This window comes from Hemiscyllium ocellatum, chromosome 11 (genome assembly GCF_020745735.1).
Source record: "Hemiscyllium ocellatum isolate sHemOce1 chromosome 11, sHemOce1.pat.X.cur, whole genome shotgun sequence".
NCBI classification, from domain to species: Eukaryota; Metazoa; Chordata; class Chondrichthyes; order Orectolobiformes; family Hemiscylliidae; genus Hemiscyllium; species Hemiscyllium ocellatum.
In genome coordinates this window covers 43,864,636-43,889,473 of record NC_083411.1, presented here as the reverse complement: position 1 = coordinate 43,889,473, position 24,838 = coordinate 43,864,636, and the positions used below count along the sequence as shown (strand labels likewise).

Here is a 24,838-nt window from a genome sequence, read left to right as displayed (position 1 = left end):
ATAAAAGGCTTTGGGATTCTCCTAAAAGCTGCTCACTAAAGCGATTTCATGACCCCTTTTAGCCCACTTGATTCCTTGTTTAAGACTTGTCCTACTCTTCCAATATTCCTCCAGGGCCCATTCTGTTCTTAGCTGCCTAGACCTTATGTATACTTCCCTTTTCCTCTTCGCTAGTCGTACAATTTCTCCTGTCATCTATGGTTCACGAATCTTGCCCTTCCTATCCTTTGCCTTCAAAGGGACATGCCTATCCTGCACTATCTTTAGCCTATCTTTGAAAGCCTCCCACATCTCAAACGTGGACTTCCCTTCAAATAGCTCTGTCCAATCCACAAATTGTCAGCTCCTGCCTAATTTTGATAGAATTGGCCTTGGCCCAGTTTAGTACTCTTCCCTTAGGACCACTCTCATCTTTATCTATGAATATTCTAAAACTTACAGAATTGTGCTCACTGTTCCCAAAGAAATCCCCCACCGCAACTTTTACCACCTGTCCTGGCTCGTTCCCCAGTACCAGGTCCAATATGGCCCTTACCCTCATTGGACTATTGACATTCTGCTCTAGAAAACCCTCCTGGTCGCTTCTTACAAAGTCTACCCCATCCAGACCTCTGATGCTAAGTGTATCCCAGTCAACGTTGGGAAAATTAAAATCCCCCATTACCACTACCCTATTGCCTCTACATCTTTCCATGATCTGTTGATCTGTTTGTTCTGCTACCTCATGCTCACTGTTTGGAGGCCTGTAATACAGTCCCAACAACGTAACTGCATGCTTCTTATTTGTCAGCTCCACCTGTATTACCTCACTACCCAAGACCTCCATAGTATCCTCCATTAGCACAGCTGCGGTATCATCCCTGACCAGCAATGCAACTCCACCCATCGCCCCCCACCCCCCTTTACATCCCTCCCTGTCATGTCTGAAGCGTCGATATCCTCGAACATTTAGTTGCCAATCATGCCCTTTCTTCAACCAAGTCTCTGTGATTGCAATAACGTCATACTCCCAGGCACCAATCCAAGCCCTAAGTTCATCTGCCTTACACACTATACTCCTTGCATTAAAGTAGATGCATTTCAAGCCACCAGATCTTTTGCGTTCATCTGCTCTCTGCCTACTCTTCCCATTATTAATGCTATCTTCATGATTCTTACAGTCTCTAATCTCCACCTCGCTGCCTATTTGTTTTCTCTTCTGGTTCCCAGCCCCCTGCCACATTAGTTTAAAACTTTCCCAACAGCAGTAGCAAAAGATCCCCCAAGGACATTGATTCCAGTCTGTTGTATTGTAACAGGAGTATGATGTAAATAACAGCTGTACTGAAATCAAACAGCTACTGTCGCATTAAACAGGACATTCACCAACTGACCTTCCCAAGAGGAGTTACTGGCCCAGCTATGCAGGTATAGATGTAGCTCTCTGTAGCAATGTACTTACTCCCAGTATTGCTCACTCGGACCCTGATGAGGAATGGAGATTTCTGATCCATGTGGACAACTTTCATTGTTTGCCTGCAGCCATGTTGTATTAACGAATTTAAAATATCCATCATCCAGGGTGAGGTTGCAGAGTGGGTCTGGAAAATGTGGAATGTGTTTTAGAATTACAGTTCATTGGGAATGATGCTTTGATTTCTAATGATGAGAATCAGAACCACTGTTTCACTCTGACTGACTCAGCACTATCTCGTTGAATCCATGGAGTTTGTTTCAGAGAGATCACAGCATAATCTTGGAGAGGGAGAGTTGCAGACAGTTCCAATCACTGGGCACTGTGCCTGCAAATGGGCCCAGGTTAAACCAGCACTGTCCATCAGTGACCTGTCAGAACAAGGTCAGTCTCTTCAGGAGAGAGACAGAATCTCTGAGCAGCATCTCTCCTAATCACAGGCTGTTTCTCTCTCACATTTGCCGTATAAAGGCTTAAGCCAATCAGCAGCTAATGCAGGAGAGAAACAGCCTTTGATTGGACAAATTGCCAGGAAGATAATTGACTGTGATGAGTGAGTCACTGGGAATGTTTCAGTGCAGCTCTGGGCCTCACTGGAAGCCCCAACACAACTCCACTCCTCAGGGACTGCTGTCAACCAATGAAAATCCAGGGGCTGCTACCTGTTATAGGGGGTGGGGCAAGGATGGAGGAGGCTCCAAATGATGACATGGAGTTGGGAGGGTGGTTTACAGAGGGAGGCTGCAAACTGGGATGAGGAAGTAGGCAGAGAGGAACTACCAGAGAGATCCAGTTGGATCAAGGATCAAACTTCACATCCAAACTAATCAAGGACATTGTGGATAACTTGGGAATAAAGCAATTCAAATCTACTGTGTACCATCCTGAATCACAGGGAGTGCCAGAGAGATGGCATCAAACATTGAAGACCATGATGATGGCTTATGGTCAGGTTTATCCAGATGATTAGGATAAGGGAGTTCTGTTTGTACTTTTGCGATCAGAGATGCACTAAAAGAATCAACCAAATTCAGTCCATTTGAATTACGTTTTGGGCATGAAGTAAGAGAACCATTAAAATTGATTGAGGAGAAATTAATAAGTCAGAATTCAGAGACCATCCATTTGACCATGTGTCAAATTTTAGAGAATGATTAAATAGAGCTGGAGAGTTGGGTAGACAGCATTTAAAAGTATCACAGCATACAATGAAACAGGAAGCAGATAAAAAAATCACAAATTCGCAGTTTTGTAATTGGGGAGAAGATATTGGTGTTTCTTCCAGTAACAGGTGAGCCTTTAAAATCAAGGTTTAGTGGACCTTATCAAATCAAGAGGCAAATGAGTGAAGTGAACGACTTGATAAGGACTCCAGACTGGAAGAAACCTCACAGAATGTGTCACGTGAATATGCTCAAAAAGTATTTTGAAAGGGAAGGAAAGCAAGAGGAGAAGATGTTAATGATTACAGCACAGAAGGAAAGAATCACAGGACTCTGAATTGGACATTCCTTACATCAAATTGGACAATGGGATAAATTATACAGTTACCTTCCACAAGAAAATTGAAATGACCTGAAAGAGTTGTTACTATCATGTGGGGAGATATGCAGAAATAAACTGAGAAGTACTAATCTAATTGTTCATAATGTAGATATAGGGATGCTGTTGCGATTGAGCAACATTCTTATAGGTTCAGAAGGAGATAGAGTGCAAGCTCCAAGATGGCATAATCAAAGTGAGCCACAGTGACTCGAGCTCACCCATTCTCATGGTGCCAAAGCCAGATGGTACGCAACAGTTGTGTGGGGACTATTGCAAAGTCACTGCCATTACAAAGACTGATGCATATCCAATTCCACAGTTGGAGGATTGTGTCGAAAAAGTGGAACAAGTAACTTACATTTCTAAGTTGAACTTGCACAGAGGCTGCTGGCAAGTACCTCTGTCAGAGAGAGCAAAGGCAATTTCAGCTTTTGAAATACCAAAGGGACTCTGTCAGTTCAAAGTCATGCCAATTGGTATGAAAAATGCTCCAGCCACATTTCAGAGACTGACTAATAAGGCCATTGTTACCCAATTGTGTGGTGTCCGTTGATGACCTGGTGATTTTTTAGTCACTCCTGGAAGGAACATTTACAGCATTGATCAGACCTGTTCGATCGATTTTGGTTAACAGTGCTAAAAGTGAATTTGCCAAAACACAAGTCATTTTCCTGGGCTATGTTATTGGACATGGGCAAATGGCCGCACGGGATGTGAAAATGAAAGTAGTTGGAGAATTTCCCATACTATTGACAAAAAGAGCATGACTACGGTTCCTGGGATTGAGTAAGTTTTACCAAACATTTGTGTCGAACCTTAGCAGTGTGGCTGCTCCACTCATCGAATTGTTAAAAAAAGGGCAAGAAGTTTCAGTGGAGAACGGATTGACAGCCTAAACACTGTGTTAACCACTGCTCCAGTATTAGCCACACTGGATTACCCGAAGTCTTTCAAGATGGCTTTCAATGCCAGTGATGTGGGTATTGGTACGGTGCTCCTGCTGGAGGATGACCAGGGAATAGTAAGACGGGCGGCTCGGTGGCACAGTGGTTAGCACTGTTTCCTCACAGCGCCTGAGACCTGGGTTCAATTGCCGACTCAGGCGACTGACTGTGTGGAGTTTGCACGTTCTCCCCGTGTCTGCATGGGTTTCCTCCGGGTGCTCCGGTTTCCTCCCACAGTCCAAAGATGTGCAGATCAGGTGAATTGGCCATGCTAAATTGCCCGTAGTGTTAGGTAAGGGGTAAATGTAGGGGTATGGGTGGGTTGCGCTTCGGCGGGTCGGTGTGGACTTGTTGGGCCGAAGGGCCTGTTTCCACACTGTAAGTAATCTAATCTAAAAGTAATCTAATCTAATCTAAGACCCATCGGGTATTTTTCCATAAAGTTAAACGTTCATCAACAGAAATATTCAACAGTGGAGAAAGAGACTTGGTCTTGGCATTGCAACATTTCAATATTTATATTACCAGCAATGCACCTGAGACAATCGTATACACTGATCACAACTCATTGACATTTGTGAAAAAATTTAAGGACAAAAATACCAGACTGTTTAGATGGATCTTGTTGTCTCAGCCATTCAAAGTGACAATTGTGCATGTGGCAGGTTGTGAAGATGTGATTATCAATGCATTATCGAGGCTCGAATGAGATATGGAGGCGTTCGGTGGTGCGTGTGCCACAGCCTGAATTTGCCTGTGGTTGCACATGTTTGCACGTGTATAGTCAGTATAGTGTATACGTGTGTTTAGACTACTAACCGGGATTTTGATATTAATGGTTCTTTTTTTTAAGGTGGAGGGAGACACAAACCTGGCCCCTTTTTTCGAAAAGCTGTTCCATTTCTCAAGGATATTGTGTCCATGATTTTTTCAGGAGTATTTCTCACATGTGAGCCCAAGCCTGGATGTTGTCCATGTCTTGTTGTATTGGACATGAACAGCTTCAGTGCCTGAGGAGTCACAAATGGTGAACATTCTGCAATCATCAGTGAATATCCCCATTTCTGACCTTACGATGGAGGCAATGTCATTGATGAAGCAGCAGAAGATAGTTGAGCCTAAGACATGACCCTGAGGAATTCCTTCAGAGCTATGCTGGAGTGAGATAGAACATAGAACATAGAAAGATACAGCGCAGTACAGGCCCTTCGGCCCTCGATGTTGCGCCGACCGAATCCTACCTAACCTACACTAGCCCAATAACTTCCAAATGCCTATCCAATGCCCGCTTAAATGACCATAAAGAAGGAGAGTTCACCACTGCTACTGGCAGGGCATTCCATGAACTCACAACCCGCTGTGTAAAGAATCTACCCCTAACATCTGTCCTATACCTACCACCCCTTAATTTAAAGCTGTGTCCCCTAGTAACACCTGACTCCATTAGCGGTAAAAGGTTCTCAGTGTCGAATGACCTTCAACCATTACAAACATCCTCCTTTGTGCTAACCAGCAGAGAGTCTTCCCCTCATTTCCATTGACCTAGGGCTCCTTGGAGGCACATTCGGTCAAATGTGACCTTGTGTCAAATATAGTCATTCTCACCTCAGCTGTTTTGTCCATGTTTGACCAAAGCTGAAATGAGATCAGGAGCTAAGTTATTCTGTTGAAACCCCAAATGAACGCTTGGGGACAGTTTTTTTTGCTGAGCAGCTGCTGTTTGATATCACGATTGATGATGTCTTCCATCATCTTGTTCATGAAGCCAGAGTTCATCCTCACTGACTGCTTTTCTTTTTGTTGTCTTTTGTTCTCTCTCTTGTTTTTTTTTCTCCCTGTACCTTTACTTCCCTCGTCCTGAGCTCAGACAGCATTGGGGTTGGTAAGAGTCCAGTGTGGACTTTGAGCCTATTGTGCTGACATTGAGCAGGCCCAGTGGCGGGTTTTGAGTGGATCCAGCGTGTGGTCCTTGAGTGGGCCCAGTATGGACCTCAGGCAAGACCACCATGCGGTCCTCAGGCCCAGCGTGAACTTCAAGGGAGCCCTTACATTTTTTCGGGGCAAGCACAGGACCAGCATCGGGTTTTGCCACTGCTACACCGAACGAGGAAATGTTGACGAGGGAGGCTCAGCAGCGAAAGATGGTGTCTGAGGATCATTAACTTGTCGTTGGTTGGGTTCGCGCTGGCATAAGGGTATCACGGCAACATTGATGATGTGGGCCCAGCAGTAAAATACGTGACTCCGACGTTGGTTTGTCTGGCACCAGAAGTGGCAGAGGATTATCAGCCCAGCAGCAAAAGATGGCACTGGATAATTGGCGACTTTGATGTTGGTTGAGTCTGATGCAGATGGTGGATGGTGGTGGAGTGGTGGAGGAGGGATAGTGATGCAGGCTTCATTGATGATGAGCTGGCTCAGGACTGATGGGCACTCTTCAACCTTTATCTACTCATAAATTATTCAAAATAGCACCGAAACATTGACACAACTGAAAGCTTTTCAATGTAATTTGTTGTATTCTTCTATGTGATAATAAAATCGTTTATTCATTCACTTTACTGATGATTAATTTTATCTTTTCTTGGTTCCCTCATAATTTGATGCAGACCAGGTCTAGCCGCTATGTCCTTTAGGAATCAACCAGCTCAATCAGTAACCGTGTTTCTGAGTTAGTCTAGAAATTGGACATTGAAGTCAACCAGCCAGAGTACATTCTGCATCCTCAGTATTTTATCCAAGCGTTCGTCAACTCTTTTCTCACTCCAGGTTTATTAACTGAATGTAAATGTCACCAGCTGAGGTGGCAGTATCTGAACCCATGGCCCAGGACTTTCATCTGGATCTCTGGACTTCTAGTCCAGACACAATATCAATACACCACCCACTCCCCATACTATGCCACTGCCTTTTCCCAGCTAAAGTTTGCCAGAAACCAAAGGGAAAACAGAACAATTACAAACTATCCAAACCTTTTGTTATCAGTTAGAATTCAACCCGAAATCAAAGGACAGCAACTGTTCCAGTCTCCAAGTTCAGCTGAGATCCAACCTTCTGGCTACTCAGCTATGAGTAACCAACAACCTGCTACACAAATTTTAATCCAGATTGAAGCACGAAATCTGTCACGGAAGTCATTTGGCCGAACACACAGCGAGCCAATGAAAATTCTATAAAGAATGTTTTATGTTCAATGTAAAATCGATATCATTGCATCCATTCCTTGTTTGTGTGTGGCTATACATGATGCATTAATTTAAAGTAAACATTTGAGAACAAAACTTTCTTGAATTACTTAAATTGAACCAAGCACCACAAAGGGATAAGAAACACAATCAATTTCCAAAGATACATCGTGATTATTGACCTAAACGTAAACGATCTGTTATAGAATCAAAAGCAATCATCTCTATTTCATCGCTCCCATGGACATAGGACACTGATGCACATTAATATTAAAATCTTTGCCCTTTTCTGTCTTCTCCCGACCTGGTCTTTACAGCATGAGGCTCCAGAAATCTAATTGATGCTTCAGTACCTTTCAATCAGGCTAGGAAGCCTTTCAGGTGACAAAACATGACAGAAAATGTGAAAGAGAATACAAACAAAGTCATCACACAGCATTGACCTGGAGATTGGAACTAACAAAGGGAAAGGTGACCCAGGAAAGTTATTTCCAGTAACATATGGGAACTTTTATTAAAACTGGGAGAACTGCTCCACAGATTATAGGAAGTAACAGTTCAGACTCCTCCTTTGCAGTGTTATGAAGGTGTAGATGTACTGAAGCTTTCAGAGAGTTGAAAAGCTAGCAAGGACAAAGCACACAGAGTCCAGAAAAAGGGAACAATGGAACACTTGGTCGAAACAAATAGCAGCAGCTGGGTTGCTATGAAACAGAACCAATTCAAATTTGGTCAATCAGTTTAAATTAAGCCCCAAGATTCTAAAATCCAATCAAATTTGAATTTAGTATTTTGATAACATTAAAACCAATGAAGCAATCTGATGTTTTGCAGTATAAAACCTGATATTTTGAAAAGTTAGGAGGAGAACTGCCAAGCCACCAACAAGTACAGACTGCCAGCAGAACAGCTCTCTGAAAGCTATCTGCCTGTAAGAGGTTTGCGCAGCAGAACATCAAAAAGACGACAGAGCAAAATCTGCAGAGGAAGATACAAAAAGAAGATTTGACAGCTGACTGGTTTGAAATTTCATTTTTTTTGTAAATCTTAATCGGGATATTTTCATCGGACTAGTATTGTCGAGTGGAAGGTAAAAGATAGGTTTAAGAGAAAGGAATTGTAAACAGTTGTTGGTTTTAATATTCTCTGTTGGACTTAAAGAATAAAGTTGTTAATTTTTACTTTAAATAGTAACCTTTGGGATAGCTCTTTGCCTCTCGAATTTAAAAGGTTATAGCATGGGGTGAATCTTTTCTGCGCTGCTGGTTTACATTAGCAGAGGGGTTTACCCTGTGCCCTAACAACAGTGTGAAGGCAATGACCCTGGAAGTTTGCAAAATTGATTTCAGACCACCTGAAATCTCTTGACATCAGGTGAAATATGTGGAAGGAAACCTCCAGCTAATAGTTACTGGGTGGCACTGCCAAAGAAGAGCAGACAACATGATGACAAGTTCAAGTTCAGTTAAAGACATCATTGTAAAAAGCAAATAAGCAAACCATGAGCAAATCCCTGGTAACTGGCTTGTGAAGCTTCCCTTGTCTCTTCACGGGTTTTGGCACAGAATTATCTTTTCTGCCGATTCTTTCGAGGCTTATGGTCACAGGAACTCCTGTTTCTTTTCCAGAAACCGATGCTTCACACATGGAAGTATGTTCTGGTTGACACACAGGTTTGAGAGGGTGCAGAATATTCTCAAAGGGAAGAGAGAGCAACAGGAGGTCATTGAACACATTGGAACCAGCAATACACGAAGAGAAAAGGACAAGGTTCTGAACAAAGAATATAGGAAATTAGGAAGGAAATTAAAAGGTAGGTCCTTGAGGGTAGTAATACCTGGATTATTCCCGGTCCCATGTACTAGTAAGAGTAGGAATAGGAGGATAGAGCAGATGAATGCGTGGCTGAGGAGCTGGTCCAGTTGGACCGAAGAGTCTGTTTCTGTGATGAACATTTCAATGACTCTATAACAGTTGGTGTCCACACTCTCCCCAATCAATGTAAGTACTGTACCTTTAGGAGTCCTGCTGCATGTTTCATCTGCTCCCCACCAACTGAAGCAGTCTGCCCACGGCAGGGGTGATTGGAAGGAAGCAAACAGGTAGTACAGACTGTAGGCGAGGATGCAAGTTGATGGACCGATGGAAGCGGTAGCAACAAGGATCATGGTGAGCCCCACACCTTCATATACAACAGGGAAGAGAAGATTAGTTTGTCAACTTTTAATTTGAATTTTTTTTTGACATAGATTTGACTTGACAGTAAAGCAATTGTATTTTGCTGAAATTAGATTTTCTCTGAAATTCATTAGTGGGATGTAGGTGTCTCTGGCTGGCCAGCATTTACTGCCCTTGAGAAGGTGGTGGTGAGTTGCCATCTTGAATTGCTCCAATCCACCTGCTAAGGGGTGGCCCACAATGTCATTATGGAGGAAATTCCAGCATTTAGACCTGGCCATGGTGAAGGAACAGCAATCAATTTTCAAGTCAGGATTGTGAATGGCTTGGAGGGGACCCTGAAGGTTGTGTTCACATGCATTTGCTGTCCTTGTCCTTCAGGATGGAAGTGGTTGTGTGTTTACAAGGTGCTGTCTGAAGAACTTTGGTGAAGTTCTGCAGTACATCTTGTTGACAGTACATACTGCTGCTACTGAGGTTTGGTGGTGGAGGCATTGACTGTTTGTGGATATTGTGCTAATCAAGCTGGCTGCTTTGTCTTGGATGGAGACAAGTTTCTTGAGTGTTGTTGGAACTGCACCTATCCAGCTAAGTGGGAAGTATTCCATCACACTCCTGAGTTGTGCCTTGCAGATGCTGTAAATTCTGTGTCCTATGATCTTCTACTCCACGACCACCTGATGAAGGAGCAGAACTCCGAAAGCTAGTGCTTCCAAATAAACGTGTTGGACTATAACCTGGTGTTGTGTGATTTTTAACAGAGTACAAAGAGTAATTGTGAGTGCCTGACCTCAGTGACACAAATGTCTCAAATAATTTAACTAAAATTTACCTTTTTGAAAAGACAGAGCTTCCTTTGTTTGTTTTCCACAGAGACAGTGGTTACAAGACAAAAATAATCAAGCCTTATTACTGTATTGAATGACAATCTAATTACAAAGCAGTGAATATAAATGGGCAGGTTATATATCCTGATTGTTTCTCTTTAAAGAATGTTAATTTCATGCATTATTCTGGCAAACCTTCTCTGAATCACTTCCAACACATTTGTCACCTTCTTCAAATAAGATAACCGGTACTGTGCACAATACTCCAGATAATGGTCTCACCAGTGCTCCATATAAATAAAGCATAAACACCCCAGTTTTGAATTCAGTTCACCTCATGATAAGTCATAACATGCAATCAGCTTTCCTACTTACCTGCATACTGACATTCAGCAATTTTTTTCATGAGGACACCCTTTGCATTTCTCACACCAATATTAGAGGCATAGCATCACAGAGTTGTGCAGCATGGAAACAGATCCTTTGGTCCAACTTGTCCATGTCAACCAGATATCCTAACCTAATCTATTCCCATTTGACAGCACTTGGTCCCTATCCCTCTAAACCCTTCCTGTTTATATATCCATCCTGATGCCTTTTAAATGCTGTGATTGGACCAACCTCCATCACTTCCTCAGGCAGCATATTCCATGCACGCACCTCTCTATGTGAAAAAAGTTGCTCCTTGGGTCTCTTTTATATCTTTCCCCTCTCACCCTAAACCTATGCCCACCTAATTCTGGCCTCCTCTACCCCAGAGAAAAGACCTTGTCTATTTATCTTATCCATGCCCCTCATGATTTTATAAACTTCTATAAGGTCACCTCTCAGCCTCTGACGCTCCAGGGAAAACAGGCACAACCTATTTAACCTCTCCCTCTAGCTCAAATCCTCTAACCCTAGCAACATCCTTGTAAGTCTATTCTGAAACCTTTCAAGTTTCACAACATCTTTCCACTAGGAAGGAGACCAGAATTGCACACTATATTCCAAAAGTGGCCTAACTAATGTCCTGTACAGTTGCAACATTGCCTTCCAATGCCTCTACTCAGTGCTCTGACCAATGAAGGAAAGCATACCAAACACCACCTTCACTATTCTATCTACCTGTGACTCTACTTTCAAGGAGCTCCCCAGGAACACACCATTAAGTGTATAAGTCCTGCTTCGACTTTCTTTTCCAAAATGCAACACCTCCATTTATCTAAATTAAACACCATCTACCACTCCTCAGCCCATTGGCTGTTGTACTCTGAGGTAACCTTCTTCGCTGTCCATTACACCCCCAATTTGGTGTCATCTGTAAACTTAGTAACTATACTTCCTGTGTTCACTTACAAATAATGTATAAAAATGATGAAAAGTAGTGGACCCAGCACCGATCCTTGTGGCACTCCACTGGTCACAGGCCTCCAGTTTGAAAAGTAACCCTCCATTACCACAATTTGTCTTCGACCTTCAAGCCAGTTCTGCATCCAAATTGCTAGTTCTCCCTGTATTCCGTCTAAACTTGATGACCAGTCTCCCATGGGGAACCGTGTCGAATGCCTTACTGAAGTCCATATAGATCAGGGTGGCACGGTGGCACAGTGGTTAGCACTGCTGCCTCACAGCGCCAGGGACCTGGGTTCAATTCCCGCCTCAGGCGACTGACTGTGTGGAGTTTGCACGTTCTCCCCGTGTCTGCGTGGGTTTCCTCCGGGTGCTCCGGTTTCCTCCCACAGTCCAAAGATGTGCGGGTCAGGTGAATTGGCCATGCTAAATTGCCCGTAGTGTTAGGTAAGGGGTATATGTAGGGGTATGGGTGGGTTGTCGCTTCGGCGGGTCGGTGTGGACTTGTTGGGCCGAAGGGCCTGTTTCCACACTGTAAGTAATCTAATCTAATCTAATCTAATCATATCTACCGCTCTATCCTTATCAATTTTTCCTGCTAAAATAGGCAATTTTATGGCTCCGTATATTCCATTTGTCAGATATTTGCTTTCACACTTAAACTTCTTTTTATAGCTTTCTTATTTTCTCCATACTTTCCTAACTATCTTTGTGTCATCAGAAATTTGGTATTCTAATTCAGTCCCTTCCTCTCTTTAAGATCTTTAAATCATGAATATAAATTAATAGTAAATTGACTGGGATGGGTGTCCATTAAGTCAGCATCACTTTAAAGCACATTGGGAGGAGTGGTGCTCTTCATTTCAGGAGGGGACCTGAGCAGGAATAGTTGGAGGCAGCCTGGGACAGTAAGTGATGTCAAAAGTTACCTCTGGGGTTTCTGGCCGACGCTTCAGGAATGGAACTGAGAGGGAGCAAGCCGGATAGCAGCCTCGGACAGTAAGTGATATAAATACTTACCATGGGCATGTGCGGCCTTCACTTCAGGAGTGGAGCTGAGCAGGAATGACTCAGAGGCCAGACTGGGAAGCTAAGTGATATAAAAACTTACCATGAGGATTTGGGGCCTTCACTTCAGGAGCAGGCCTGAGTGGGAAAGAACCAGAGGGCAGGCTGGGAAGGTAAAAGTTTCTGATTCTGAGTGTTTCAACTGAGGTGGGAGCTGAAAAATAATGTCACAGGATGGCTATGAATTGATTGGCTAATCGGGAATCTGCTAAATTTGAATCTGTGTTAACGTTGAGTCTGTGTTCAATTGAATACATGCTAGATTATTGGTTATAACTTATGTTAAGATTGAGATCATAAGCAGGTAATTTAAAAAAAAACCCAAATTCAAAATTAATTAATTAAATGAGGATAGAAGGTCAGGTGATCTGTTGTTCCTGCATGATGTGGGAGCTGTTGGACCCCATTTTCGGTCCCAGTGACCACGTCTGTAGTAAATGTTAGTTACTCAAGGAAATGTAGCTCAGAGTTGATGTGCTGAATTCTGAGCTTTGGATGTTGTGACAGGGAGGGGGAGAGCTACCCGGACACTGAGTTTCAGGAGACAGTCACATATCTTAGTTGGGGGCATAGACACCCGTTCTCCGTGACCAAGATCAAGAGCCTCATAGGTTGCATTGCCTACCCACTGCTTGGGTTCAGGATATTTCATCTGGGCTACAAAGGAAGTTGGAGTGGGAGGGTAAAGATCCAGTAGGTACCAACGACATAGATAAAACTAGAGCAGAGATTCTGTTAAGGGAGCATGAAGAAGAGCAAGGAGCTAAATTAAAAAGCAGAACCAAAAAGGAAATAATCTCTAGGTTGCTACCTCAGCCACAAGCTAATTGGCACAGGGTCAACATGATTAAGCAGGTAAATGTGTGGCTTAAAGATTGGTGTGGGAGAAATAGGTTTGAATTCATGGGGCATTAGCACCAGTAGAAGGGACAAAGGGAGCTGTTCCATGCGACAATTTTCATCTGAACCGTGCTGGAACCGGAGTCCTTGAGAATCGTGTAGCTCGGGCTGTGGACAGGTCTTCAAACTAAATAGTCGAAGAGAGAGTTCAGTTGTAAGGGAAATTAGAAAACCTAAATTCAAGGAGGAGGTAAGAGTGCATGTTAGCGATGTGGTGGATGGTTATCAGACAATAGTGGTGAGGGTCAGATCAGGTGAACAGCTCTATGCAACAAGGAATTATTAAATAGCAGTGGAAAATTTACCAGGAGATCAAATTCTAAAGCTTTGATTCTGAATGCATGAAGCATTCAAAACAATATTAATGAGTTAAAAGTGCAAATAGAAACAAAAGGGTAGAATTTGGTCGTGATTACAAAGAGATGATTACAAGGAAACCAGGTCTAGGAATTGAATATCCAAGGCTACTCAGCATTTTGGAAAGATAGACTGAAAGGAAAAGGAGGTGGTAGAGCTTTGCTGGTGAAGGAAGAGATCCGTGTTCTCATTAGAAATGACATAAGCACAGGAGATCAAGATGTGGAATCAGTCTAGATAGAAATAACAAATAGCAAAGAGGGGAAGGAATTGGTTACAATAATCTACAGGTCCCCAAACAGGAGTTATGCAGTGCAGCACAGTATAAACCTGGAAATATTAGAGACTTGCAAGGAAGGTACAGCAGTAATTATGGGTGATTTTAACATGCACATATATTGGAAGAATCAAATTGGCAAGGGTAGCCTGGAGGCAGAGTTCATTGAATGTATTCGAGATTGTTTCTTAGAACATAATGTTATGGAACCAACCAGGGAGCAGACTACCCTGGTTTTGGTAATGTGAAATGAAGAGAGATTAATTGATGACATCTTAGTTAAAGATCTTCCAGGGAGTAGTGACCAGAATATGGTAGAAATCAAAATTCAGTTTGAGGATGAGAAAGCAGAGTCCCACAATAGTGTTCTGGAATTAAACACATAAAATTACATGGGCATGAGGACAGATTTGGTCTGAGTAGATTATGCAGGAAAGCTACATGGTAAGAAAGTGGATGATCAGTGGCTGTTAAAGAGCTACCCAATTCCTCAAAACTAAAATATATACCAGTAAGGAAGAGAGATGGTAAGGGGGGTAAAAACATCTATGGATAAACAAGGAGTTCAAGGACAATATCAAGTCAAAAACTAAGATATCCCAAAAGCAAAGGCTTGTGGCAGGCTAGAAGATTGGGAAACTTTCAAACATAAACAAAAGAATAGAAAAACATTAATAATTAGAGCTAAGGTAAATTACAAAAGGAAATGAGTACAAAATATCAAAAAGGATAGCAAATGTTTCTGCTGGTATATAAAAGTGAAGAGAGTCTCGAAGGTGAAAGTTAGTCCCTTGGGAGATAGAAATCGGAGTGTTAATAGTGGGGAGCACTGGAATGGCAGAGATGCTGAATCCTTGCCTCAGTTTTCATGATGGAGGATAATATTACCGTTCCAAGTAGAGGCAGTAGAAAGGGTAGAACTAAGAACAATCAACATCGATTGGAAAAAGGTACTCAGGAAACTACGAGGATTGAGGGCAGAAAGTGTCCCGGGTCTGATGGCCTACCTCCTAGGACATTATAGGAAGTGGCAGCAGAGATAGTGGATCCATTGTTTACAATATTCCAAAATTCCCTGGACACAGGAAAGGGGACAGTGGATTGGAAAAATGCTAAAATAATGTCCTTACTCAGAAAGAGAGGCAACATATGGGAAATTAAAGACCAGTTATAATAACTTCTGGATCAGTGGTGCTGGAAGAGCACAGCAGTTCAGGCAGCATCCAAGGAGCAGCAAAATCGACGTTTCGGGCAAAAGCCCTTCATCAGGACTAAAGGCAGTGAGCCTGAAGCGTGGAGAGATAAGCTAGAGGAGGATGGGTGTGGGGAGAAAGTAGCATAGAGTACAATGGGTGAGTGGGGGAGGGGATGAAGGTGATAGGTCAGGGAGGAGAGGGTAGAGTGGATAGGTAGTAATTACGGAAGATCAACTGTTCTACGTAGCCAACAAAGGAAAAGGAGATAGGCAGGTAGGACAAGTCCGGACAAGTCATGGGGACAGTGCTGAGCTGGAAGTTTGGAAGTAGGGTGAGGTGGGGGAAGTGGAAATGAGGAAACTGTTAACGTCCACATTGATGCCCTGGGGTTGAAGTGTTCCGAAGCGGAAGATGAGGCGTTCTTCCTCCAGGCGTCTGGTGGTGCGGGAGCGGCGGTGAATGAGATCCTGGACCTCCATGTCCTCGGCAGAGTGGGGGGGGGGAGTTGAAATGTTGGGCCAAGGGGTGATGTGGTTGATTGGGGTGGGTGTCTCGGAGATGTTCCCTAAAGCACTCTGCTAGGAGGCGCCCAGTCTCCCCAATGTAGAGGAGGCCGCATCAGGAGCAACAGATACAATAAATGATATTAATGGATGTGCAGGTAAAACTTTGATGGATGTGGAAGGCTTCTTTAGGGCCTTGGATAGAGGTGAGGGAGGAGGTGTGGGCGCAGGTTTTACAGTTCCTGCAGTGGCAGGGGAAAGTGCCAGGATGGGAGGGTGGGTTGTAGGGGGGCGTGGACCTGACCAGGTAGTCACGGACGGAACGGTCTTTGCAGAAGGCGGAAAGGGGTGGGGAGGGAAATATATCCCTGCTGGTGGGGTCTTTTTGGAGGTGGCAGAAATGTTGGCAGATGATCTGGTTTATTCGAAGGTTTGTAGGGTGGAAGGTGAGCACCAAGGGCGTTCTGTCCTTGTTACGGTGGAGGGGTGGGGATGAAGGCGGAGGTGCGGGTTGTGAACGAGATGAGTTGGAGGGCATCTTTATCCACGTGGGAAGGGAAATTGCGGTCTCTAAAGAAGGAGGCCATCTGGTGTGTTCTGTGGTGGAACTGGTCCTCCTGGGAGCAAATACGGCAGAGGTGGAGGAATTGGGAATATGGGATGGCATTTTTGCAAGAAATAGGGTGGGAAGAGGTGTAATTCAGGTAGCTGTGGGAGTTGGTGGGTTTGTAAAAAATGTCAGTGTCAAGTCGATCGTCATTAATGGAGATGGAGAGGTCCAGGAAGGGGAAGGAAGTGTCAGAGATGGTCCAGGTAAATTTAAGGTCTGGGTGGAATGTGTTGGTGAAGTTGATGAATTGCTCATCCTCCTTGCGAGAGCACGAGGTGGTGCCAATGCAGTCATCAATGTAGCAGAGGAAGAGGTGGGGAGTGGTGCCGGTGTAATTATGGAATATCAACTGTTCTACGTAGCCAAAAAAGAGACAGGCATAGTTGGGGCCCATTCATGTGCCCATGGCTACCCCTTTGGTCTGGAGGAAGTGGGAGGATTCAAAGGAGAAATTGTTAAGGGTGAGGACCAGTTCGGCCAAACGAGTGTGGTGGAAGGGTACTGTTGGGGACGTCTGGAGAGGAAAAAACAGAGGGTTTGGAGGCCCTGGTCATGGCGGATGGAGGTGTAGAGAGATTGGATATCCATGGTGAAGATGAGGCTTTGGGGGCCAGGGAAACGGAAGTCTTGGAGAAGGTGGAGGGTGTGGGTAGTGTCTTGAACGTATGTGGGGAGTTCCTGGACTAGGGGGGATAGGACAGTGTTGAGGTAGGTTGAGATGAGTTCAGTGGGGCAGGAACATGCTGAGACAATGGGTCGGCCAGGATGGTCAGGCTTGTGGATCCTGAGAAGGAGGTAGAACCGGGCAGTGCGGGGTTTACAGACTATGAGGTTGAAAGCTGTGGGTGGGAGATCTCCTGAGGTGATGAGGTTCTGTATGGTCTGTGTGATGATGTTTTGGTGATGAGGGGTGGGGTCATGGTCGAGGGGGCAGTAGGAAGATGTGTTCTCGAGTTGGCGTTTGGCTTCAGTGGTGCAGAGGTCAGTGCGCCAGACTACCTCTGCGCTCCCTTTATCCGCTGGCTTGATGGTGAGGTTGGGATTGGAGCAGAGGGATTGGAGGGCTGTGCGTTTTGAGGGTGAGAGGTTGGAGTGGGGGAGAGGTGTAGACAGGTTGAGGCATTTAATGTCCCGGCGGCAGTTGGAAATGAAGAGGTCGAGGGCAGGTAATAGGCCATTGCGGAGTGTCCATGTGGCAGTGTGTTGGAGGTGGGCGAAGGGGTCCTCGGAAGGTGAGCGGTAATCCTGATTGTGAAAGTAAGCTTGGAGGCGGAGGCGACAGAAGGATTGTTTGATATCGCAGCGTGTATAAAATTCATTGATACGTGAATGGGGGGGGATGAAGGTGAATCCTTTGCTGAGGACTGATCGTTCGTCCTCAGTGAGGGGGAGGTCTGGAGGGATGGTGAAAACTTGGCAGGGCTGGGAGCTGGGATCTGATGTGGGTGTGGAGCTGGGAGTGGGGGCGGAACATGTAACTGGAGTGGGTGCGGTGGTGGGGGGAATGTGGGTGGAGTCATGAGCAGGGTAGTGTTCCCCTCGGGGTTCTGGGGGGTGGGGATAGTGACAGTTGGGTCTGTGGGGGGCGTGTCAGCAGAATGCAGGTGAGTGGCTCTGGTGGGGGCGGAAGTGTTGGTGACCACGGCAGTAGGGGTGGCAGCAGTCACTGAGCGTGTGGCATCAGCGATGATGTGAATGGCGGAAGTGATGTCACGTGTGATGCATGAGGAATTGTGAGGGGCAGAGGTGGTTGTGGGAGTGGCCATGATGGGGGCGGAAGTGACATCATCAACTGTTGGGGAAGGATCAGAACCAATTATCAAGGAAGCAATGTCAGGTCATTTGGAAAGTCAAAACGCTATCCATCAGTGTCAGCATGAAGGGCAATTCATGTTTGGTTAATTCTGTAGAGGTTTTCAACGATATAACGAACAAAATGGATTATAGGGATCCTGTAGATGTAATATACCTCGTCATCCTGAAGGTTTTTGATTAGGTGCCACACCAAAGGTTAATTCCTAAAGTTGGATCATATGGGATTAGGGGTAATTTATTAGCTTGCATAGGTGACTGGCTGATGGACAGAAGACAGAAAGTCAGGATAAAATGGTTCCTTTTCTGTATGGAAAGAAGTATCTAGTGGGATCCTACAGGGTAACGTCTTTGGACCCCAGCTATTTACAATCTACATTAACAACTTGGATACAGGGATAGAAAGCTCTTTAGCCAAATTTGTGGATGACATAAGAATAATTTTGATGACATAAGACGGTCAATTGCAATGAGGACATGAGAACCTTATAAATGACCATAGGTAGGTAGGAGAGTAGGCCAAAATGTGGATAAGTGTGAGGGCATGCATTTTGGTTGGAAAAATGGAAAGGCAACCTATTATCAATATGGGGAGAGATTTTGGGGTGCTATGGTACAGAGGGATCTGGGTATCCTCATCCATGAGTCACAGAAAATGAGCATGCAGGTACAGCAGATCATAAAGAAACCAAATGGAATATTGGCTTCTACAGCCAAATAAATAGAATATGAAGGTAAGGAAGTATTGTTGCAACTACACAAGGTATTGGTGAGACCACACTTGGAGTATTGTGTTCATATTTGAGGAAAGCTGTAATGACATCGAGGCAGATCAGAGGGTTTCAGAATTAAGGGGTTTGTTGTATGAAGAAAGATTGAACAGTTTAGGCCTACACTCTTTGGAATTTAAAAAAGTGAGGGGAGGTCAAGTTGAGCTATTCAAGATGATAAAAGGTGTGGTTCGAATAGATGTGGAAGAGTTGTTTTCTCTTGTGGTGCATTCTGGGACGAGAAGTCATTCTCTTAGGATAAGGGGTAGCAAGTTTAAAACAGAGTTGAGGAGAAACTATTTCTCCCAAAAGGTTGTGAATCTGTGAAATTTGATACCCCGAAATGCAATGGATGCTGGGACAGTGAGCAAATTTAAAGATGAGTCAGACAGATGTTTAATTGGTAATGGGTTGAAGGATTATGGAGACAGGGCAGAAAAATGGGTGTGGAGGAACAAATCAGCCATGATCGAATGGTGGAGCAGACTTGATTGATGGGATGGCCTAATTCTGCTCCTACATCTCATGAACGTATGCGGGGGTGGCTTGGGACTCCAGTGGCTAACACTGCTGCCTTATAGCACCAGATATTGGGTTCGATTCTCCAGCCTCAGGTGACTGTGCAACTCCACACAGACATTCTGTCCATGTCTGTGTGCGTTTCCTTTGGGTGCTCCAGCTATCTTCCACAGCCCAATGATGTGCAAGTTAGGTGGAAAGCCATGGAAAATGCAAGGTAGGGGGGTGAGTCTGGGGAAGATGCTGCATGGAGCAATGGTGTGGACTTGATTGGCCAAACCGGCCTGTTTGGGTGGCTGTAGGGTTTCGGTGATTCTACTTACGAAAAACCTTTGTCATGTAACATAATGGAAACCGGACATTCACCAGTTTACCTTTATCCACAGTGCTTAACTCATGAATCACGTGTGTTTAGATTAATCTGGGGTATTATGGTAATCTCACACAACAGCAGGAATAAAGGCTGACATGACACCAGTTATTTATACTGGTAGACGAATGCCTCATTTGCTGGATAATTACAAATTTCTGAACGCGAACCCATTATTGGAGGATAAATGGAATTTTACAGATCAGGAAATTTGATATATGGAACAAAGGGATTTTGATGTCCATGTACACACAATAATAAATGTAACCAAAATGGTGATTGGAATTGTTCACGGAGCTACAACATAGGAAGGAGCTGGTGTTGTATTGTCCAGAAGTTTACTCCGATGGTGTCTGGTTTGGTTCATTCAGATTTGGCATCATAACTCAGGAAGGTCAGCTCACTGCACAGCTGGTGTTGATGGGAATAGTGCCAGAGTTTAAAAGGTTACTTTTTGAAGAGTGATTATATTTGTTGTATTCATTGAGATGAAGATTAATTTAAGAGACACCCTTTAAATAATTCGGAAATTCAGTTACGTAAATGTGGAAAATCTGTTTCATCAGGTTTCTGGGATTAAAAATAAAAGGAAACATTTTTTTAAAATTAGAGACCAGTCACTGTGTGAATGAGGAATGAATTTTTCTCACTAAAGACACTGGTAATCTTGAATCATTTGTCCATAAAGCTGTGGGTGTTACTGCTCAAACTGAAGATTGATTAATTCTCATCAGTCACAGGTAACAGGGAGGTATGTAGCAAGCACAGAATTGAGGGACAGCTCAGCCATGATGTAATTGAATGGTGAAATAATAGACTCAGTTGAACACAGCGCAACCTTAGCAGTAATGTGTGTGGCAGGGTGTAAAGCCTTCACTTCACAAGATTTCCCCAGATTACTGCACTTCCAAACTCCAGTGTTGTCAGGAAAACACCTGAAAACTTTGTATGATTCTCATGAAACCTCAAGTTATTTCTTTCTTTTCACCTGGTATCAGATAATTGACATCAGTTTTTTCATTTATAAAATTGAAAATAGACCCAGCTCCATTATTACTATTTCACCAACAGGGCGGGTATTGAACAAGAAATGAAGACATTTCACTGATGATGCTTGGTGTCTCTTCACTGCCTGCATTGGCCTTTTTGAAGTGTGAGGAAGATCAGGTTACAGCCAATAATTCACCAAGTCTCCATTAGATCACAAGACAGAATCAATATTTCTCGATGAAGTGCCTAAGACCATTTAGACTGCCGTGGAATAAACACTAACCTTGTAACATGGGCACAGCTTTCCAGATTGCCACAGGACTGAGGCTGGCAAACTGTCCAAAGGAAGTTTCCAAGAAAAACAGTGGCATCCCAACGAGTGCCAACATGAGGGTGTAGGGAATAAGGAATACAGCTGGAAAATGGAGGAAACAATTTCAGGGTTGCATTAGATTTGAAAAGATTAGAACAATCACTCAAAGTAAATTTCTGAAACCAATCTGAAATATGTCTCTCTCTGTCTCACTGTCAATTTAATTTTCCATCTGTCTATCTATCCAGAATCAGTCATAATCACATCTTTTTCCCGACACTAGAAATCAATGTTCTCCTCTTTCATTGATCCTGATGACAATTTGTTTGAGAGGATATCACTGTGGTATCGAGGTGACATTTCAGTGCCATAGGTCAGAGTGAGATACACCAAATGAATGTTCTTTAAGATTTATGTGGAAGAGCTTCATCAAATATGTAGATTTGAAGATGTGTATATTGTTTAAGTTGTTAGCATTTTTACTTCAATGTGGCACTGGAAAAGGCACAGCAGGTCAGGCAGCATCCGAGGTTCAAGAGAGTTGGCATTTCAGGCAGGATCCTTCTTCAGTTTTGGGGAGGGGGACGATGGTTGAGAAATAAATTGGGGGAAAGGTATGGGACTAGGAGAAAAATATGAGATAGGTGGGCAAAGCGGGTGTGGTGATAGGTCCGTGGAAAGGGTGGAGTGGATAGGTGGGAAGAAAGATGGACAGGTCGGATTTGAGTTGGAGGGTTGGATCTGGGATGGGGGAGTGGAGATTTGGAAACTGGTGAATTCAATGTTCATGTCATGTGGTTGTAGGCTCCCAAGACGGAGGATGAAGTGTTCCCCTTCCAGTTTATGGGTGGCCATGTGTCTGCAGTGGAGGAGAGAGGGGGTTGAAGTGGATGGCAAAGGGAAGGTAGGGTTGGTTGGTGCATACAAAACAGAGATGTTCCCTTAAGTGCCCCGTGAGTTTACACATGGTCTTTCTGATGCAGAGGAGTCCACATCAAGAGCAACGGATACATTTGATGAGATTAGAGCATGTACAAGTAAATCTATGCCTGCGTTTATCAATGTCCATGCAGTGTGGTTGTAGGCCCCCTTTACAATGTCCATGCAGTGTGGTTGTAGGCCCCCTTTACAATGTCCATGCAGTGTGGTTGCAGGCTCCCTTTACAATGTCCATGCAGTGTGGTTGTTGGCTCCCTTTACAATGTCCATGCAGTACGGCTGTAGGCTCCCTTTATAAGGCCATGCCGTGTGGTTGTAGGCTCCCTTAACAATGTCTATGCAGTGTTGTTGTAGGTTGTGTTTTTCCAAACACCTGATTACGGAGCGTCACTCCGAAAGCTAGTGCTTCCAATTAAACCTGTTGGACTGCAACCTGATGCTGTGTGATTTTAAACTCTGTAAATCCCCATCCAACACCAGCATTTTCAAGCCAGGAAAACAGCAAGTTGAATTTTAAATTTTTTAAATGATTCTGACCATTTTTCAGGTGCTTTCTCTAATTACTCCACTAAAAATAGAAGAAACATTCATGGAAATGAAGGAATGTTCGCATTTAAAGAAAAACTTCACCATCATTCAATCAAAATTGAGGAAATGAGTGTGTGACTTTCTAAAAATGTAACTGGGGAGCAATCAGAGCAACTTCATATAAAGGCAATTCTCCAGTCTGGCGTTATTTTAGCAGGAGAAACTTTGATCAAAATTGCCCTCGTATCTCCTTGATTCATTCTTTTATTCTACGAAAGTAATTTTCAATTTGCAAGTTATCCTCATTTACTCATCGAATTGTAGAGTTTTGCAGCACAGTCACAGACCCTTTGAATCGCTGGAGTATAACTTCTGTGTCTTTATATTGTCTTTATATTCTGTGTCATACATAAAGGGTAAAGTTGGATGTCTTCAAACAGTGGTATCTGCATAAAATCCGTGGCATAACCTTACCTGCTACACAGTCTATACCCCCTTGCCTCACACCTTGGTATATACCACCCAGATGGCACCCTGCCCTCCCAGCACCAGGACATTACGTTTCCTTTATATACTTACTGTTGGACAGCTGCTATCAAGGAGGCTGCAACAACCTTTACGTTTCAGGATATAGCAGCTGAGAGCTGTGAAAGGGGACCATGGTTTCTCTAACCAGCCCCGGCTCCTTAACCACCTCACTGCAGTTCTAGGCTGAGAAAGCACTGTCAGAATAGTAACACTTCCACATTTCTGAAATAATCATGATCAGAATCTCGTCTCAGAAATGAAGAACTCCTTCTATTTTTAAATAAGGAAGGATCAAAGTGGAAATCTGTGGGAGATTGTCATTGTTTGGAAAATTGGGCCCTCTATAAACAACTTAAAGATGCCAGATTAAATTCACTGTCTTTTATGTCAACATTATTTATCCCTGTATTATTGACCAACTTCAATAAACTATTTTGAAATTAATTTAATTTAATATTATTTATAAACAGTTTATTCTTCCCTTTCCTTTTGTTTTCTCTCTGCTGTATTGTGGATTTGTTTATAGTACCTCCTCCATTTTTGTAAGCCAGGTACGGGAATCTCCAGACATTGCCCAGACCCACAGCAGAGCCGATCACTGAGAGCAGGTAATCAGTCTTCGAGGACCAGTTACCTCGCTCCACATTCTCATCATCTTCATTTACAGCATCATTGTTGGCAACCTGAGGGAGAGAGTGGAAATGGCCGAGTCAGAGATTAGAGCAGAACTCAATCAAAAAGCACATGTTTCACCCATCAGGGAAAAACTGACTTGGGTTTTAGACCCAGTGCCAAAACAACCACCTCATCATTGACCCTGACTTCAAAGAGATCTGCATTGAGAGATTTCACACCTCACTGGTCAGCTTACATTTTTCAATGTCCACTTTGATGGTGGAACAGTTTATGTGGGAACCTATTGCTGAGCTGCTGTGATACATCCAGCTGTCCATGTAGCCAATCGAATTAAATAATTCTCACTGAGAACCAATCAGCGAATGAAAATCAGAATTAATTAAAGCACACTATAAGAAATTTAAAGAGTTGGGATATAACAAATGTGTACAAGCAGAACTATCCTCAGAAAGAGTCATTATGTAATGATGAACCATGATAAGTTTAAAAATCACTGTAATTAAGCAAAAGGAACTGTAAGAACATTTCACATGTCGAATATTTCAGGGCCACGTCAGTTGTTAATAGAAAGGCAGGAGGCTGGAAGAACACAGCAAGCCAGGCAGCATCAGGAGGTGGAGAAGTCGACATTTTGGGTGCAACCTTTCTTCAGGACTGAGGGTGAGAGTGGGGGGGAGCTACAGATAAAGGGGGAGGCATGGGCAGAGTGGTGAAGTGGGGAGAGGTGAGGACAGGTAGAGGGTACAACCTGGTTGGTCAAAGGGAAGAATGAATCCAGTTGGTGGCTGGGAGGAATGGAAGGGAGTGGCAGTGGATGGAAACCAGTCAGCTTTAAACACTTCTGCCAATTCTAACTGGACCCCACCATCTAGAACATCTTTCCCTACCCACCCCTCTCTGTATTCCACAAGGACTGTTCCCTTTGACAATCCTTGGTTTGCCCACTCCACTCCCTGATGCTGACTGGCTTGCTGCATTCTGCAAGCCTCCTCTCTGAATCCTTTAGATTCCAGCATCTGCAGTTTTTTTTGTCTCTAACCAAGTCACTTATTCAGCAT

At 43.7% G+C, this 24,838-nt stretch overlaps 1 protein-coding gene across 1 annotated transcript in view; it reads right to left on the bottom strand.

Annotated features, from left to right (window-relative positions):
- The window catches only part of LOC132820320 (sodium- and chloride-dependent neutral and basic amino acid transporter B(0+)-like), a 65,955-nt gene extending 41,858 nt beyond the window's left edge, over nt 1–24,097 (bottom strand). The window contains exons 1-5 of the mRNA XM_060832344.1: nt 23,999–24,097; nt 23,674–23,827; nt 21,120–21,251; nt 9,142–9,309; nt 1,442–1,580 (exon numbers count right to left, since the gene is read on the bottom strand). Of these exons, the coding sequence (XP_060688327.1) occupies nt 1,442–1,580; nt 9,142–9,309; nt 21,120–21,251; nt 23,674–23,827; nt 23,999–24,097 (692 nt within the window). The remainder of the gene's footprint in view (nt 1–1,441; nt 1,581–9,141; nt 9,310–21,119; nt 21,252–23,673; nt 23,828–23,998) is intronic.
- Between the last annotated feature and the right edge of the window lie 741 nt (nt 24,098–24,838).